This window comes from Bombus bifarius, unplaced genomic scaffold (genome assembly GCF_011952205.1).
Source record: "Bombus bifarius isolate JDL3187 unplaced genomic scaffold, Bbif_JDL3187 scf7180000008165, whole genome shotgun sequence".
NCBI classification, from domain to species: Eukaryota; Metazoa; Arthropoda; class Insecta; order Hymenoptera; family Apidae; genus Bombus; species Bombus bifarius.
In genome coordinates this window covers 1,905,975-1,923,431 of record NW_022884487.1, presented here as the reverse complement: position 1 = coordinate 1,923,431, position 17,457 = coordinate 1,905,975, and the positions used below count along the sequence as shown (strand labels likewise).

Genomic DNA, 17,457 nt, shown 5'->3' with positions numbered 1-17,457 from the left:
TAAGGTATGTACTATGTATATAGAGGATGATCCCCATGTAATTGGAAACATAACTCGTAACTCCATAAATATTGACGTTATCGAAAGTTGTTAATGGCAAAAAATATGGCTTTAAAGGAGGTCGTGTATTATACTGCTCAATATTTTTAGGGAGACTACAGTTGAAGATTGAAGAAAACATGGAGATAACGTTAGAATATTGATATTTCTTGCGAAACCTATAACCTACTATAAGTTCACCCATTATAATGTTTGATTAAATCAAAATGTTTACCCTGAACACTAAGATACTTAATATTTCCTTAAATCGGAAACAAACTAATTATTATCTATATGACCTATTTAGAGCCACGTTTATATTTTCAGAGACTCTAGGCGCAACATCATTATTAGGCCTAATTAAATTGTACAGTTAAGTTTTAGAATATGGCCCCATAGAGAGTAGGACTAAATGTGGCCCTAAACCGAAGTGTTCACAATTTAAAATTAACGATATTTCATTCTTATTTCCGAAATCATACTTCAAATATTTTTATCAGCAACAGTACAAGAAATCGAGCTATCAAATTCACCCACTGAAGTCAACCAAGTAAAGTCATAAGCCAAGCATCAAATACACTATAGTGACATAACCTAGCAATGACATCCATAAATCGGTCGCTGGCAGACATTTTTATCAGTCAACCAACGAGATTAAAAAGCTTCCTGTCACATGCTTGCACGCATTCCATAGTGGTGGCCCAATCGCAATCATGATTCGCGTCAGTATGAGAGAAGACAAATAAAAGACAGCTGCTGCGTTCACAGAAATAAGACGAGACAAAATGAACCTTCTTCGTTTCTTTTATCCAATAATGCGTACCGTTCAGTGACGTATTCCGGAATACAGGGCCTTACGCGACATCGAGGGAAACAGAGAAAAGGTATACACGTGCACATGTTTGTACATACACGAGAAAAGGAGAGAGGAATTGGACGAGGGAAAATGATGCTTCATTTCGATACAAGTAAATGTAGGAAAGGATGTCACGATCAAGCTAGAGAAAAAAGGTATGGGGACAAAATAGTGAAGGACTAAAATTTCTAAATATATCTATACAGTTACTGATAACTACTAGAAAGCTTGGAATAAGAGACTTTTATATGAAACTTTTTGAAATCTCATTAGCACTGTAATGAGATACGATTGCTATAACTATATTGGTAAAATTTGGAACCAGGACTTGCACTTACTAATTGATAAATTCGTATGCTGTTTAAAGACCATACTAATCTCTATGAATTGTACATGTATTTGTAGTAAATATCTTGTAACTTTAATATACATTTTCAGATTAGTTTCAAATTTTACCAATACAGCTATGATAGTCATGTCTCATTATAGTGACACAATTTCAAAATGTTTTGTGTAACGCATTGTATTTTATTTCCTTAATTAAACCAATAAAGATAAAGTTTTCCTATTTTACCAATCATTTTCAATTGGAAAATAACAAATAATATAAAATTCTTTTAACAAATTATACTATATACCAAATTAAAATAGCTATATTAAAATACCTATAATTAATTAATATAACTTGTAGTTATAGCTTTTATAGGAAAATTACATAGTCGCGTACGAAAAAGATGCAAATTGTACGAAAGAAAGGAAAGAGAAAATACTAGACGGGCGGAAATGAAATTGAAAGAAAACGCGTTCGAAAAAAGGAGGAAGAGTTTACAAAAGGTGTAAAGAAAAGAACAGGAGAGGAAAGGGGGCGTCGAAGACAGGGAGTAGGAGGGAGGTGTGGAAGGAGCACGAGAGTACGGAGCAAGAAACGCAGCACGAGGGCTGTGCACACGAGCTTGGGGAAACATACGTATGCGCATTAATGTGTGTGAACGCACCGCGTGCGCTATGCGCTGCGTCTGTCCTTGCGTCCTGGCTCAACACGCCTTGGCAGTTGCCATGCGGGACACCGGGTTCGTGAGTTGACGTCACTCTATCTCCCAACAGACGAGTTAATATTGATAAGTAGAAGCGTTACATGCCCTGGATGTTGGGATGAAGGGACATCAGCTCAAACCAAGTCGAATAATCGACGCGCGTTTCGCAAACCAGTACCATAATGTGATCTTTTTCGTTAGCCAAATAATGTTTAAGATACTGAAAGGGTATGTGGCACGTGATATCACTAATCTAGAAATATATTATTTTAAAATTATCAGTCAGATTTATGGATGTTTATGTAAATTTATGTTGATGATTATAAGAGAAAAACATGATAAGTACATTTTTGTTGAATTGTTGATTATAATGTCATTGGGCGAGTAAAAGGGAATATTTCAATACAAAATAGCTAAAGATAAAAAAAATCCGTTAGGTCTATCTGAAGCTTTACATAATTGTTAAGACAAATAACATTTTAATATCCGGAATATTTTAATATCATACAAAGTAATGTTTCTTCAACTGTAAAGAGGGTGGAAAAATATATATGTTTAGCTCCAAAATTAAGTAATAGACCAATTTTGGTAACGTAAGATTAATTGACAAAATTGTCCTCCTGTAAAAAATGGGAAATGTGGCTCCTTTTTATGAAAACCTACTAAACCAAAAGTAAAACTTACACAGAGATTTGTTTCACTCACTAAATATCAGAAGTATTGCATTTTGAATATTACATCTTTTATGCTTTCTGTGCATTTTGAATTTTAACATTTCCTATAAATGCACAAACATCCGCAGTCTAATCGAAAATCAAACTACAGAGACGCGTCGATGGCGTGGTTATAACTGCGCCATTAATAAGAGTAGTGCTGCAAATTGATGAAATGCAATATGGGTGAAATGAGTTTGCCAAGGGGGAGTTAGCGAGGGTCGTGTAGATCGCTCGAAAGCTCAAAATAGATCAGGGGTGGATTCGTACCATCTGGACCTTTAATTTCAGGGGACGTAGTCCCAGACCACGATACGAAAGAAATATTAATGAACGGAAGTCACTTCGTTATTATGCTTCACTGGCCTCTACTGTTTGTATACGATTGATCATCCACAAGCTTACAGGACGAGTAAGCATTTTCATAGCTGTGGCTAGATTACGTAGCGAGATAGAAACAAAACCCAGCGCCACCGTCCATGAAGCACAAGTGTCATTTTCGAATAGGTCAAGGAATATATTATTATATATTCGACTATCTTGAATAAACATGTAATAATCTTTGTTTTACCAGAATATATCTTATACATCTTAAATGTTTATTTGAATTCGTCACAACTCAAAAATCGTGATCAAGTGTTATTTACTTGATTTATTGTATATTAATTTTTTTAAAAATTCAGAAAGAAAGCAATGAAAAATATAAACTGTAACCACATATATCCTTGACCTTATTAAAAAGGAAAGAAAATGTAAATATAAAAATAAATATATAACTATATGCATATATATAAACAAATATAAAAAAAAAATTAATGATTTTATATACCTATTAAGGTATTTTTTATTCGGTCTAGAAAATATGGGAAACGAAAAGATTATATCGTGTTATAATCCAAGAACCGTACCTAAGGTGTAGATGGCGAAGGTATCGAGCGCTAAAGGGTTAAACGTGAACGTTTGAACAAGCGTGAAGTCCCATTCGAGGCCGACTTTTCCAGGAATGACTTGTTAAAGAAGGAATTTATCGGTAGGTTTTACGGTTCTCTTCGTCGTTGCTTTGCCTTTATTGCAAAGCAAATGCATATAGAGAAATGGGACCAGAGCTGATGATATGTCGGAAGGGAGGATCCAGTTTGCGCGAAACGTGTCTGTGGTTAATCAGAACTTTCCAGGTCAGATACGCAACGCCTGTTAAACATTAAATAAATGATACGATTTTATTTTCTGTTGCTTAAGTGCTTCTTTGATAAGTAAACGAAGTAGATATCACACAAATTCAAATTTAAACGACCCATCTCCATCACGATAATAGTATATACGATTAATAAATAATTAATCTATAGTATCAATACCATTAAACATTATTATTTATCACACATATTAGTAATAATAATATTGTCATTATATATGTCGTTAGTTTTTGAAAACACGGTGTAGGGAATTTTGTATACACAATGTATCTACATTTCCTCATGAAAAAGCAATATGGCCGCTATTTGAATAACCTATAGCTCTATAGCTCACCTCAAAGTGTACTCTACGTATACTCAAGTGTGTCTTAACGCAATGTGTATTCTTTTACGCGTTTTCCATAGAATATTGTGGCGCCAATGTGGGTACACAAGTATCTACACTCGATTGTTTCTCTCGAATATTTTCTTTCGAAAAGAGAAAGCTGACCCTTTCGAAAAGAGTTCTCAACTCCCGTCGTTACCTTATACCTTTCTGGGTTACCGGATCCGTGAATGAGAAAGACGATATCGATGCAAAAACTTCGACAACGCAAGATAGTGGCTAACCTCGAAATTGTCGTTCACAGGATCCAACAACTTTTTGATAATCGATCGATGTTGCGAGAAGATTTAAGAATTAAAACAAAATCAATGGTTTGAAAACAAAAATTAATTTATAACAATATACTAGGTTGTTTGGAAAGCTCATAGAACAAAATTAGAAATTTATTAATTAATCTGTACTCTGTTTTATGGCGACTTGTATCTCTTTCAAATGGCTTTTGCAATGAGACTTTTGAAGGTGAATATTTAAGCTGGCAATAAGATCATTTCAACATTTTTGACATATTCTTAAATAATACAGTATTGATGATTTTTATTGAAATTTTCCAATTTTGAAAAGACTACGAATTTCTCGAGCAATTCAATATAATACATGATATCTAACTACGTAATATGTATAACTTCAGACTTAATTATACATTAAGATACATTGATAAGAGCAGACACTATACATAAATTGAATTTAGAATAATTAAATGTTAAATATTATTTGATAATAGTATAATAATAATAGTGATTTTTATATAGGTACATATATGATGAAACCGACGAAAGAATGTGCTTAGTCTTTGTGTTTCGACGTATGTACATATCTTATGACCTAGGGTGAGAACCTTGGGTACTACGCGTTTTCTTCGTACTGATGTGTCGTGCAATACGAAGACAGAATGTGTACAACGCGCTAGTGTGAACAAGAGAGACGAAAAGAGATGAAAAGTAGAAGCTAGAAAGAGAGAAATGGCAAAAGTAACTAAAAGATGAAAGAAGACAAGGAAAAAAAAACATGGGACCGGTGCATGTTCTCTACGCATGCCACGTGTTTTACCACCTGCCTCGACTAGACGTTCGATAATGGAAAAAATATACACGCGGATCATTTAAATACTCGGCTACTGGGAGCATGTTTCCTGAGAACAATAAAGTCTCGCTGTAATACGAACTACACACGTATCGAATGTCGTAAAGTACTTGTTCGAACAATTTACGACGTCTTCTATTAGTAATGAACAAGCGATTGATTTTTATACAAATTCATATTTTCATGGATACAATTAAAAGAGTATGACTTAAGCAGAAATTCGTTTTATCTATATTTTATCTAATATTATAAAGAATGCTATATATTTGATATTTTCTATGTTTCTACATATCATATAAATTCTATAGATTTCTATATTTTTAAACTTCGTATAATTGTATAAAAATCCGCGATCGGCTAATAAGTGATAAATTGATTAAATTATATAATTCCTTAATATTTATTTCAAAATATAATATTTCGTACTCCTCTTGCAATCGAATATTATTTGAATATAAAGAATATTGTAACAAAACAAAAATGTCACTGAACCTATGTTGTTACGAAAATAACTTTTTTGCAAGAATTCGTAACTCTAGCGGTCAAGAATTTGTTTCTTCGCTCCCGGGGTTAACTACCTCGGAAGAAAACAAAGTTAATAACACATACTTAAATAGGGATGTATTTCTAATCGATTGATAATCACTCAGGAGCTTGATGTCAGCAAATATGACAGGACCTAGATACAAGTGATATAATTTAATTTAATTTAATTTAATTTATTAAACGAGTTAAATACCCATTTTTCTATATAGAAAATGTAAGTTTATGTAGAATGTTAAAAAGGGAAAGAAATAGAAAAAGATAAGAAATATGTTCACACGTTTTACGAGAAAGAGATAGAGACTCACCTCTTTCTGGCAAACCGCATGTCGATCAGTGTTGCATGATTCGCTGCTTGCTGCCCGCTCCAGAAACACAGTTAACGAGACACGATTTATTACGATAAACTTCTGTTAGTCGTCGAACTTGACAACATGGCCGAACTCACCCTTAACCAAACAACTAAGCTTCGCAACTTCCAAGGGAGAAAACGTAACGAGGACTACTGTATGTCAAAATGTGAACAATTTTCGTGAACTGAACCGTCAAACGAAAGGACGCGACCTATCGGACGTAAGGTTTGATATGCTGCTTTTGTTTACACACAAAACTTGACAGGAGAAACTTAGATCTCACGTTGCTAGATTATGGGTCATTCGACATTCGAACCGACTAGGGTAATTTCTCGCGCGAAAATTAACGGAAAATATGTATGTTAGTGACATCTGTTGAGAGACATGCAAATTACGTTACAAATTTTAGCAACATATATTTTGGAGTTTGTTGATAAAGAAGAATGCGATGTTATCTTTCTTGAGATTATAATATGTAATATAATTAGATTATTTTATTTGTATCTGTAATAGAAGAAATAGGAGTTAATAATAACGTACAAATTTTAATACACAAATCTTGGAGCTCTTGAGGTCAAATACAACGTTATATTTTTTGTAATCACAGTAAGTAAATTATTTTATTTGTTTCTGTAATATAAGGAATAAATAAAATAATAAGACATATACGAAATTAGATTTTTTATATTCTATTTGTGCCCTGTTGTCATATTTTTTTATGTGTGTTTACGTGTCATATGTATAATTTTTTGTTTTATATTAAATACAGATCTTTACATATAAATTTTTGTGCACAAAATATAAATTATATATTTAATGATGTAGAATCTGGAGCATTGTTTTCTTGTGATCAAAATGTAGTGTAAATAGTGAATTATTATAAGTACATTGTAATCACTAAAAATGTCGAATTATGGCCTGTCAAATAGTCATCGGTATGTAATTATTGTACCACAAGTTCCCGCGTAAAATTTATTTACACGACAAGAGATCCAATACTTAAGTCTTATAAAAACTATACATTATACTATCAAGGATGAAATTCAGGTGTAGAATGATGGACGTAATTGCAATGAGAGATTTCACCAGTGAGTTTAAATCATGGAAACTATTTCTAACCTTCCAATTGTTGTGTATAATTAAATATCAATAAATATTAGTATATTTACGTTACCCTTATTCTTATGCAATTTTTTATATACCGGAAGTATTTCAACATCTACGATTAAATAGCAATACCAATACAAATTTCTATGCCGAATGCAACGTAATAAAAATTTATATCGAATTGCAATGTTAACCCCTCTTATTATCAATTAGTTTCATAGAAATACAATAATATTAAAATATAGAATTTTATTTCAGATATCGTTAATGTTATCGCTCGAATAACAAAACAGTGTACCTTGCGGTTAACGTTGGATGAATTATGCTTCAGTGTCACTGATGACCGAGCATCGATGGTTTGGGCTGAACTAAGTCAGACTCATTTTTTTACTGAATACATTATGAATGGCGTCTCTGAAGAACAGAATGAGATTTATTTAGAATTTGATCCCACATTGCTTGCCAGATCCCTAGGATCTTTACGAATGACCGCAAAAAGCGTTAAAATCAAATTAACGAATAAGCGACAACCGTGTCTCACTATAGAAATTGAGTTACCTTCATTAAGCATGGAATCAAGACAATGCTTGCACGATGTACCTGTCAGAGTTATACCACGACGCGAATGGACCGAGCATCAAGCACCAAATATTCCTGAATTTCATGTATAAACAATTTTTTCTGCTTATTTTACTTATGATACTTACTTCTATACTACAAATTTTTATGTATTTACGAAAAATTTGAATGTGCAAAAATTCATAAAATATTACAAAATATTCAGAATACAGTACCCGTTATACTACTTGATAGGTGGAATAAAGCTCTGTCAAGGTCAACATTTTTTATTTTCTCAAAAATATGAATTTTCATAAAAATTCGCAGTCCAGTTCTTTCTTAATTGTTATTAGTTTTTAATAGTACAGGGAGTATTTGCACTTATTTATAACTTAATATCTTCTTTTCCAATGAAGTGGTTTTTTATCAGATTTGATATTTCATTTTCATAGTATCATATCTCTGTAGCAGTTCAAGTATTACTAAGTGGTACGAAAGTGAACATATCTAGTTAATTAATGTTTAATTACTATAATAAATAGAATAATGTGCAAACATGTACTTCTTGTAACCATTGTACTTTTATTTTTCTATTTTTAATTTTTTCCAGATTTCGGTCGATATGCCTCAACTTAAACACGTAAAACATATTGTAGAAAGGATGAAAAACATGAGTCCACAATTAACGTTAAGCGCCGACAAAACCGGCGTGTTTGTATTGAAAATCGACACGGACAGCGCCACAGTGTCTACACATTTCCAAAAGTTGCAAGTTTGGAATTGTAGTCAACAAAGTCAAGAAGATAAAATATCGGCTACTATAGATATTAAGAAGTTTTTCATGTTCCTAGCTTGGGACATAACACATCCCGATGGCGTGAAATGTAACATACTGCAAGACAAGATGGTTAACTTATTTCTGCATGTAGCAGATTATGTTAAAATACAGTATTTCTTACCCTCTGTATCTATTTGAATCGCATTAATTTTAACAAACTGTTTTCATACAATATAAATTCTTTATTTTTTATACACCCTTGAGTTTTTTTTACGCATAAAGGCAATTGATACAAAATGAACTTTCGACTATCAACGTTAATTATATGCTAAATTGAAGTTTCGTTCATTCTCTTGTCTGAAATTTTGATGCATCTGATCGATCTGCTGAATCTTTTGATTCAGCAAAGTTGTTTGCTGATCTAACCACTGTAAACTGTTCATATGAGCATTCAATATTTTGCCAATTTGAACAATAGGGTCGCTGGAATCTTGCGTGCGATTGGCCTGATTTAAATGTTCGATGATTTCCTTCAAATCTTCTGACATTCGTTTTAATTGAGTATCAAGGTCTTCCGCTAAACGATATGTGTATTCTCTTTCTGGATCAGATACTGAAAGAGATGCTAATTCCTTTTCTAGTGGTACTAAACAGTCTTGCAACTCTTTCTGCTGACCAACCTGTATTTGTAATTATATATATTTGTAAAATTGTAGTGTTTATATTTTATATGTTATTTAATATATCATAATAATTAACTTACAACATAATCCAATTCATGCTCCAACTGCTGCTGCTCAATTTTGACTCTTTCAACTTCTTGATTCAGTGCTACTATTTTCTCTCCGTTACTTATAAGCAATTTATCCCAAGCGTTAACTTGTTCAGCTTGATTTACAAATACCTTCTCTTGCTCTTCTAGTTCTAAGGTCCATTTATTTATGGATTCTTCAAACGAATTTATAGAAGCAGGTTGAAGTGTACCCGCAGATGAACTGACACTGTTATGTTTCATTTAGTAAATAACAAAATATTATATTAACCTCATATTACAAAATAACAGTAAAAACTAGACATACGTTGTAGTTGTACCCAATGATGCTTGAGTAGATGTGAGGCTTGCTGTGGCTGCAGTCTGATTTAAAGAAAATCCTGTTGTGCTAGTTGAAGTTGTCCCTGTACCGAAAGTAAATCCTGTGGCTGCAGATGTTGTGCCACTTGCACCTAAAGAGAAACCTGTAAGGACAATGAACAATGGTTATTTTCATAAAACAGACTTGGATTATTATAATACATATGTACTATGAAAATTAATAACTAATACCTGTTGCTGTTGTGGTTGTAGCTATAGCAGTAGTTACAACAGGTGTTGCAGAAAGAGTAAACCCAGTTCCTGTTGTTATTGTATTTGGTGTACCAAACGTTAAGCCAGTTCTAGCAGTGGATACAATAGTTTCACCACCACCCAAGGCAAATCCAGCAGTAAGTAGCTTGGATGCAAAAGCTGAGGTCGCTGCTGTTGTTGTTGTCACTGTGGTAGTACCTCCTAAATTAAAGCTTAAAGTATTTCCAACTGATGCTGGTGTAGAGAATCCTGTGGGAACTGTCGCAGTAGTTGCTGCAGGAGTTATGCCAGTACTTGCAGTTGTACCAGTACTAAATGTTAAACCAGGTGTTTGTGAAGGTACAGTGGTTGTAGGAGCAGCAGTTGGTGTTCCAAAAGTAAAGCCAGGACTCTGAACAGGAGTACCACTTAATCCAGTACCAAATACTCCACTAGGTTTAGTTTGCACTGGTGTAGATGTAAGCGAGAATCCCGTTGGTTTTGCTGCATCTCCAGCACCACCGACTCCAAACGTAAAAGCTACAAAAAGAATTAAAATATTGTAGAACAATAAGGTGTAATTATATTTTATGATTACTACAAAATATTAAATATACTTGTAGTTGGTACAGTGCTTGCAGGAGTAGTAGTACTGGGTTGAGACTTTGGAGTACTGTATGTGAAACTCATTTTTATTTTTTATATTATTATACCTATAAAATAATACATATTTAAAACTTTACTAATTATCGTATAAAAATGCTGAAATTTGTAAGAAAGTTAAGCATTATTCATTATGTATTTTATTTAAAAACTTTATAAACAGTTTTACAGCTAACCTTATTCGTTTTAAACGTCATTGACTTTTAATACGAGCATTTAAGGAATAAACAGTCAATGCTTAAACTAAAAATAATAAATTATTATAAGATACTTATACACTGCGGTTTATACTTTACAATTATCTATTTTAGATCCTTTGTCACAGAACTCTCTTTAAAATTACACTTCGCAGTTTCTAACCAATATAAAGCAAATTCAAGCGAAATTAATCAGATACAGTGCACTCTATCATATTCTAGGTTAATAGATGGCATTGTAGTGATGAGACATTTATTGTGAATATTCTTCCCAACGGACGTTAGTAATAAAAAACATTCAAAAATTAATTTAAAAATTATTACATTAACCATAAAAAATTATTAATATTCTATATACAGTATTATCAGTCAATACAATTTGTAGATTAGAAAATCTTTTTTGATCATAAGAGATTGATACATTTATTATAGTGTACAAAAATGTGAATAAATAGAACAGAGTGTGTGTGAAAACTACTGTACAACCCTTCTATATTCATCAAGAATTTAATCGGTATTACTAGTGAGCTTAACCTCAACTCGCTACATCAACATCTCAATTTTTATTACGTTAATACATAATTGCTATATATTTATTCTGTGTTTAAAGGATTTAATTAAATTGCTACATTAGCATCATATGATAATATCACACATCATGCCTAAATAGAGTGCACGCATTCATATCTAGAGCTAGAGTGTACGTTTCCAGGAACTTTTAGCCGCTTCGTGTGTGAAACATTCTTCTTGTTCAGAGGCAAAGTTTGCTTACGAAAGCCGCGTGTTACGACTTACGACTTACGACCCACGCGATAGTTTACGCTTCATGGCGATTCTGTGTGTTATAGAATCAGTCACTGGTGGACCTAATATTCATCTTTTCTCGGGCTAAACTGTCCAGCGTTCTTTACGCAAAGTTTACATACTCCGTGTAAAAAAAGCAGTGTTGTTTATTTATGTAATTTGTGAGAGTATATATCTAAGGCGCGAAAATTGTACCTTGTGTACATCACATATTTCAAACAGGTGTCCAAAACCTAAATTGTACAGATTCGTGTATGTTGTAGAATAAATTAAACACAACCATCGAAACTTATATTGTGTCTTGTATTAACTATTACATCAATTGTACACATATAAGGTGCCTATATAGAACATACACGTATATATAACAGAAGTGTTTTCTAAAGAAAATACCTCGAATTGGTGATTTGTAAACTCGAGGAATAAATGAATATATCGTATTTATATAAGTGTTTTCGAAAGATGAAAGTGGTGTGGAATTAGTGATTTGGAAACTGGAGAAATTAACGACTTATTAAAGATTAATTGTTTCCATATATAGATTAACGGATGGTAGGAAGTAGTATTGTTTTATTAAGAACTTCCGGGACGATTCTTTAGTTTTCTTTTTTTAGCGAATGATTGGCCCAGTTTCGAAATCGTGGTTAATATAGCGATAACTGACTGAAGATTGCTCGAAATTAAAATGAACGCGGTTTTACATATGTGATACGGCTATCTTCGCAATTTTTCTTCTTAATGTACTAAAAATATTATATTTTCAAGTAAACGTTTATGGATTTAATCTTTATCGATCGTTACTATTGTTCGATCAAAATGTCGGTAACTATTACGTTATACGTACTTATGTATTTGGCGAATATAATTCACGGTTCCACATTAACTGCACCCCCGCAATCGGCAGTGGTTGTCGCTTTCGAAGATATCTATGACATATCTTTACTAGCCAACACTTTGTCGGATCAAGGGATCGATACAACGTTAATCATACCGGAGTCCAACGAAGACGAAGTTTACGAAACTTTGATCGATGTTGAAGTGCTCACAGTGAAAATGGAAGTTGACAAATCTGCATATTCTACAAAGAAAACGATTCAAGCCTGTGAAGCTTTGTTAAAAGATGAACAAATCGCGAAGAAGATACAGGAAATTCAACCTACCTTCACTGTATTTCCTGCACTTTGGTATAGTTCAATATTGTTATATATATTTACAATCGAAGTGAATTTCATTAATGATGGTACTTTGTATCATTGCCGTGTAGTTTCCGAAAGAATTTTTAAAATTATATTAAAATCATTTTAAATATTTAGTAGCTTCGATTTCGTAGTAGCTTAAAAGTACTAAATATATCGAATTTTTGTAATTTTAGTATATTCCAATTACTTGCATTTTGATATCATTTTCTAATCATTCTAGACATAATTTACTTTCGGTAGTTGCTTTCTAAGTCAAGAATCATAGAAACAATTATTTTTGACTCAAGAAGTTTTAAGTATTCTCTAGTTATCCTTGTCTTTAATTTTAATTTTTGCGATTAGGAATTGCAATTGAAAAAAATTAATATTTTTCATTTTTCGATTAAAAGTAAAAGAAGTATTAATGATTAAAAATAAAACTGATAATTAAATTATAGATTTCTCTAAGAAAGACTATGAATTACTTTCTAGTTTTAATAATTAAAAATTATATAAATAATAATATAGAAAATTATAATATCGTAGATAATAAATTTGTAGGCACGATGGATGTTTGCTTCCATGGGCAAGAGCTATTGAGTCTATTCCAGTGATATGGACGCGCAATCGAGAAGAAGAACTGTATGTTTTCGAATATACTGGTGCCGCCTTATCGGTCCAGAATACAGGAGTTTGGACCAGGTTGTGGATGAGTACTACAAGGAGGTCAATATTCTCCACGGCTCGGGATGAGTACGCGGTGTATGCTCTCCGGATAGTGGGAAAATACTTGCCAGACATCAGTCTCAATTTAGATAATTTATACGCTGATGTTCGCCTTATACTTTGGGACGCTGACGTTATCCTACGCTCGGATTATGCATTACTCACCCAGCTGATAGTGGAAGTGAGATATCAAAAATGTTTACTCCGATTCTGTTTCCTGTTCTCCTAATAAGATATTTTTCAATGTCCAGTACATTTAATCGCGCGTTTCGTTGTTAATGGCTAAAACTGGACTTGGAACAGTTTTAGATATTTGAAAATGAATAAATTTGCAAAATTAAAAAATTAGAAAATTAGAAAATTAGAAAGTTAGAGAATTTAAAAAGTAGAACATTTCACATATAAAAGCCATTAATAATTCAGCAATCGCCGATTCTAAAATAACCTTCTCCCTTAACTTACACTATGATATTGAACTTATGCGAGGCTTAATTGATTAGTGCACTCGTTTGGAAAATGAACGGTTTAGGTTCGAATCCCAGTTCAGTAACTTGATACCTTTCCTCTTTTTCTTCTTACCACGTAACGTACGCCGTAATTCCCTAATAATACCACGCAATATCCATCTCTGTCTTTGGTGTATAATTAAAAATTATCGAAGAAGAATGTCCCGTTAATAATCTTTATTGTAGATCGGCTGTCATCACTGTAGAGGGGCACATCCATTACAAAGCGATCTACACAAGGCTCTGATCGAGTATCGAGTGGGTACAATTGTGGCTCTTCTGGATGAAAATTATGAGACGTTAATTAGGGAGCTTGCACAGAAATTACCTCAAGGCAGGGAGGGCCAAGCAGTAGTTTGGAAGAACATGAAATGGCAAAATCCAAATAATACTCTACCAGAAAATCTTTTCGTTCACTCGAGAATTGATCGGCAAGATTTAATAGGTAAAAGATTACATTGAATTATTGTCTCCTCATAGAATCCTAGTAGGTTCCTGATTAAAACTAATTACTTTAACTCTTTCATTTTAAAGAACAATATCATTTAAAAGAGTATACACCAGGATTATTAATTTGACAGAAAAGCACTTACAATATTTAAAGTGCTTAAGATCAGGTGTTAAATTTTGGATATACTATTAGAATCATAGATAAAAGAGCAGGAAAGAAATGAAATTGACTTGTATTATTAGAACCATAAACAAAGCAAAATTTGTTGTTAGTGACCAAAATGACTTATACTCTTCTGTCTGCCTATGAGAGATATTATCTTTTCTTTTCTAACTTTTTTTATCACGTGTAAATTAATTGGGAAATATATTTTAAAATAATTTTGATAATATTATTATCATATTATTGCAGGTTATGGACGTACAAGAGTGGTATTAAGTCACTGTGCAGACACAGAACTCCTCGAAGCTGCTTTCCATGGAACTCCAGTCATATGTTTCCCCAGAAATCCCAACGAATTTAAAAATGCTGCACGAGCGGTTCAGTTAGGCTTTGCACGTTCCGCTGAAGAGATTCATATTTCATCTGGTGAAGAACTAGCTAATACTGTGACTCAGATTCATGAAACTATGGACTATCGCGAGAATGCTAGAAAAGTATCTTTAACCATTCGTGATAGAATAAATCCTGCTGTGGATAGGTTAATCTATTGGTTGCGTTACATGGCAAGGACAAAGGATTGGAATTTAGACTTCCTAACTCCAATCAGTCCAGCGAGGACCTTGAATGAAGATCTCCAATTCTTCCTTGGTCTCTTTGTAGGTATTATAGTTGGAATATTTTCGACAATAGGTTGTATGTTAGCAAGATATTTAGTCATATCTAAAAGAACACAAAGATCAAAGGGAAGATATACACGATAAAAATGTGGTTGATCTAAAAGAGGAGAAAAAAAAAATGGATTCGATAGGATAGATAATTACGGACACGTTTCGCATATGTATTTATATAAATGCACGTAGAGTACAGGTACATACAAATACAAATGTTACGAGCTAGGGTTTATCTCATTGCTAATGAAGAGATGTAACTATTACGAGAATACTTGATCGATAAGATTGATTGATGATTGATTGCTTGCTTGGAAAAAGCTAGAAAGTATGATGTAGCATATTATCAACGACGAGGAGAGAAAAATAAATTACAATTTATCAATACTGCGCTCTGTATGTCGTCTCGTTGCACGAGTGCTCGCTCGTGTGCGTTATCGCCTAAATCCTTAGAAACGTACGGACGAATCAGTACTTATAGTTCATTCGATTCTCTTTCTCTCTAGCTCGTTCGCTCTCTCTCTCTCTCTCTCTCTTTTAAGGCCATGTTCCTCTAATTAGATCAGCTGCCTTTGTTTATGCCGTTCAAACAGAGATTGATTTATTCATGCAACGAATATACAGTGTGTTCCATTCTAAGCATTGATATTTCATATCATTCAAATTATTTCAATGTCGAGATTTAAATGAGATTTCAATGTTATCATTGTTTATTTTCACGTCTTCATTTTATTCTGTTTTTGTAATCCATGAAAGATGTACATTGGATTAATCTGTATATGTGAAATCTTGTAAACAAATGAAAAATATGAAAATAGGTTTTCTTCATAATCTTTGTAGAATAATAGTGAAACATTTTTCACTTGCAACGAATAATTTTCGGAATCGTTCGAAGATATAATCTAAATATAACACCCTGTACATTCGCATATCGTTGCTATCGACACATGTCATCAAACAATTCGTTACCTCATATAGATTTAAGAAAAAAAGATCATCGTCACGTAAGACGGGTGTAAAAAAAACCGATCTTCGTATAAAATATTGGTCATTGTAAAAAGAAGAAAAAAATACAGAGTAAAAAGCTGTACATATATTCAGTATAAAAAATTGTTTTTAGTATAAAAAAGAAGATTAAAAAATTGTCTCGTAAAAGCGAAAAATCATCGAGCAATCGTAATTAAGAGATCGCGACACATGATCAATTCGGACTTCGTAATTGACTAGACTGTGATCCATCTAGATCAGCGTGGCTGAAATGCGACGAAACGGTAGCTTCCACTTCGCGCAATGAGATATTATAGAACGTTACTCCCTATGAAGAAATACAATAAAATATACTGATGGAAGTTTTTTCATGAGGATGAATAAAAAGCAAAGAAACGAAATGAAAGAACAAAGAAAGGAAAAATAAAAGATGAGAGGAGGGAGGCTGCGGAAAACGCAGGAGCGATCACTCTTTTCAAAATGCTCCAGTTTCTCTCTCAATGCAGCATTCAATGAATCTAATTAACATCGATCGTGTTTTCATGCATAGCTGGCAGAAGCGATATAGCGTGATTACAAGTCTATTTCATAGCCCTAACGGCAATCTAAAACATAGATATATTATGTCAACTCAGAATTGCTTCTTCGTTTGTAGCACATTTAAACAAATTTTGTACATTATACAATTTGAGAAGCAAATTTTAGAATTTCATAATTTACTATCTTTTCACACAGTGCACATTATACTAAAATTGTGAATATACATTCACACATTTAAGTATCAGTTCACGTTTATAACTTGAAGTTCAAGATGCCGCTATGAGACACCTATGATTTTAGATGCGACAATATCAATGTCGCCGTTTAATGTTTCAATTTATATAACCTCACTATGTTGCTTCCACCAACAATACATGTTCTGTATGTATATATGCTTATCTATATACAGCGCGGCAGTCGTGGACGTAAAATCTACAAAACGGTAAGGAGACAGTATGTACAGTCATTGGCAGAATTGTTCCCGAATCGAGTGACTCGAGGCGAACTGTCGAGAGCGGATATGTGTTGCTATCGCGGCCTCCTTTTCCTTTATTTGTTCCCTACACTCCTCTCCCGCTCTCTGTACTCTTTTCTCTGATGTAGACTCTCGCT

The 17,457-nt window shown here is 33.1% G+C and overlaps 5 protein-coding genes across 8 annotated transcripts in view; 3 read left to right on the top strand and 2 right to left on the bottom strand.

Moving 5' to 3' along the window:
* Window positions 1-6,416, bottom strand: part of LOC117209081 (transcriptional activator Myb) — a 41,226-nt gene extending 34,810 nt beyond the window's left edge. The window contains exon 1 of the mRNA XM_033450673.1: window positions 6,152-6,416. Within this exon, the coding sequence (XP_033306564.1) occupies window positions 6,152-6,171 (20 nt within the window). The 5' untranslated portion in view covers window positions 6,172-6,416. The remainder of the gene's footprint in view (window positions 1-6,151) is intronic.
* LOC117209087 lies at window positions 1,591-3,264 on the top strand. Its single transcript, XM_033450688.1, has 2 exons — window positions 1,591-2,157; window positions 2,934-3,264. Exons 1-2 carry the CDS (start codon window positions 2,048-2,050, stop codon window positions 3,184-3,186), a joined length of 363 nt encoding a protein of 120 aa, XP_033306579.1. The 5' UTR covers window positions 1,591-2,047; the 3' UTR covers window positions 3,187-3,264.
* Window positions 6,417-7,082: 666 nt separating the features above from the next.
* On the top strand, window positions 7,083-8,891 carry LOC117208940 (checkpoint protein HUS1). Of its 2 annotated transcripts, none has more exons than XM_033450477.1 (3): window positions 7,083-7,284; window positions 7,562-7,968; window positions 8,472-8,891. In XM_033450477.1, exons 1-3 carry the CDS (start codon window positions 7,233-7,235, stop codon window positions 8,835-8,837), a joined length of 825 nt encoding a protein of 274 aa, XP_033306368.1. In that variant the 5' UTR covers window positions 7,083-7,232; the 3' UTR covers window positions 8,838-8,891. The 2 variants fall into 2 exon arrangements, with proteins under 2 accessions (XP_033306368.1, XP_033306369.1); XM_033450478.1 differs by lacking the exon at window positions 7,083-7,284 and adding an exon at window positions 7,442-7,463.
* Window positions 8,297-11,713, bottom strand: LOC117208938 (nuclear pore glycoprotein p62). 3 transcript variants are annotated; one of them, XM_033450473.1, is made up of 6 exons: window positions 11,619-11,713; window positions 10,581-10,676; window positions 9,964-10,503; window positions 9,719-9,875; window positions 9,403-9,640; window positions 8,297-9,319 (listed from the first exon to the last, which is right to left on the bottom strand). In XM_033450473.1, exons 2-6 carry the CDS (start codon window positions 10,651-10,653, stop codon window positions 8,957-8,959), a joined length of 1,371 nt encoding a protein of 456 aa, XP_033306364.1. In that variant the 5' UTR covers window positions 10,654-10,676; window positions 11,619-11,713; the 3' UTR covers window positions 8,297-8,956. The 3 variants fall into 3 exon arrangements, with proteins under 3 accessions (XP_033306364.1, XP_033306363.1, XP_033306362.1); XM_033450472.1 differs by lacking the exon at window positions 11,619-11,713 and adding an exon at window positions 10,923-11,013 and having other exon boundaries at window positions 8,421-9,319; XM_033450471.1 differs by lacking the exon at window positions 11,619-11,713 and adding an exon at window positions 10,803-10,998 and having other exon boundaries at window positions 8,421-9,319.
* Window positions 11,714-11,720: 7 nt separating this feature from the next.
* On the top strand, window positions 11,721-16,999 carry LOC117208936 (UDP-glucuronosyltransferase 3A1-like). Its single transcript, XM_033450470.1, has 4 exons — window positions 11,721-12,811; window positions 13,367-13,712; window positions 14,224-14,482; window positions 14,900-16,999. The coding sequence occupies exons 1-4, from the start codon at window positions 12,402-12,404 to the stop codon at window positions 15,409-15,411; spliced, it is 1,527 nt and encodes a 508-aa protein (XP_033306361.1). The 5' UTR covers window positions 11,721-12,401; the 3' UTR covers window positions 15,412-16,999.
* The last annotated feature ends 458 nt before the right edge of the window (window positions 17,000-17,457 follow it).

Coding starts and splice junctions, on each gene's coding strand:
- LOC117209087 (XM_033450688.1), top strand. CDS start 2,048: ATGAAGGGACATCAGCTCAAACCAAGTCGAATAATCGACGCGCGTTTC. Junction 2,158..2,933: donor ATGTTTAAGATACTGAAAGG/GTATGTGGCACG, acceptor CTTTAATTTCAG/GGGACGTAGTCCCAGACCAC.
- LOC117208940 (XM_033450477.1), top strand. CDS start 7,233: ATGAAATTCAGGTGTAGAATGATGGACGTAATTGCAATGAGAGATTTC. Junction 7,285..7,561: donor TGCAATGAGAGATTTCACCA/GTGAGTTTAAAT, acceptor ATTTTATTTCAG/ATATCGTTAATGTTATCGCT. Junction 7,969..8,471: donor CAAATATTCCTGAATTTCAT/GTATAAACAATT, acceptor AATTTTTTCCAG/ATTTCGGTCGATATGCCTCA.
- LOC117208938 (XM_033450473.1), bottom strand. CDS start 10,653: ATGAGTTTCACATACAGTACTCCAAAGTCTCAACCCAGTACTACTACT. Junction 9,641..9,718: donor TCATTGGGTACAACTACAAC/GTATGTCTAGTT, acceptor GAAACATAACAG/TGTCAGTTCATCTGCGGGTA. Junction 9,320..9,402: donor AGCATGAATTGGATTATGTT/GTAAGTTAATTA, acceptor TTACAAATACAG/GTTGGTCAGCAGAAAGAGTT.
- LOC117208936 (XM_033450470.1), top strand. CDS start 12,402: ATGGATTTAATCTTTATCGATCGTTACTATTGTTCGATCAAAATGTCG. Junction 12,812..13,366: donor ACTGTATTTCCTGCACTTTG/GTATAGTTCAAT, acceptor ATAAATTTGTAG/GCACGATGGATGTTTGCTTC. Junction 13,713..14,223: donor TCACCCAGCTGATAGTGGAA/GTGAGATATCAA, acceptor TCTTTATTGTAG/ATCGGCTGTCATCACTGTAG.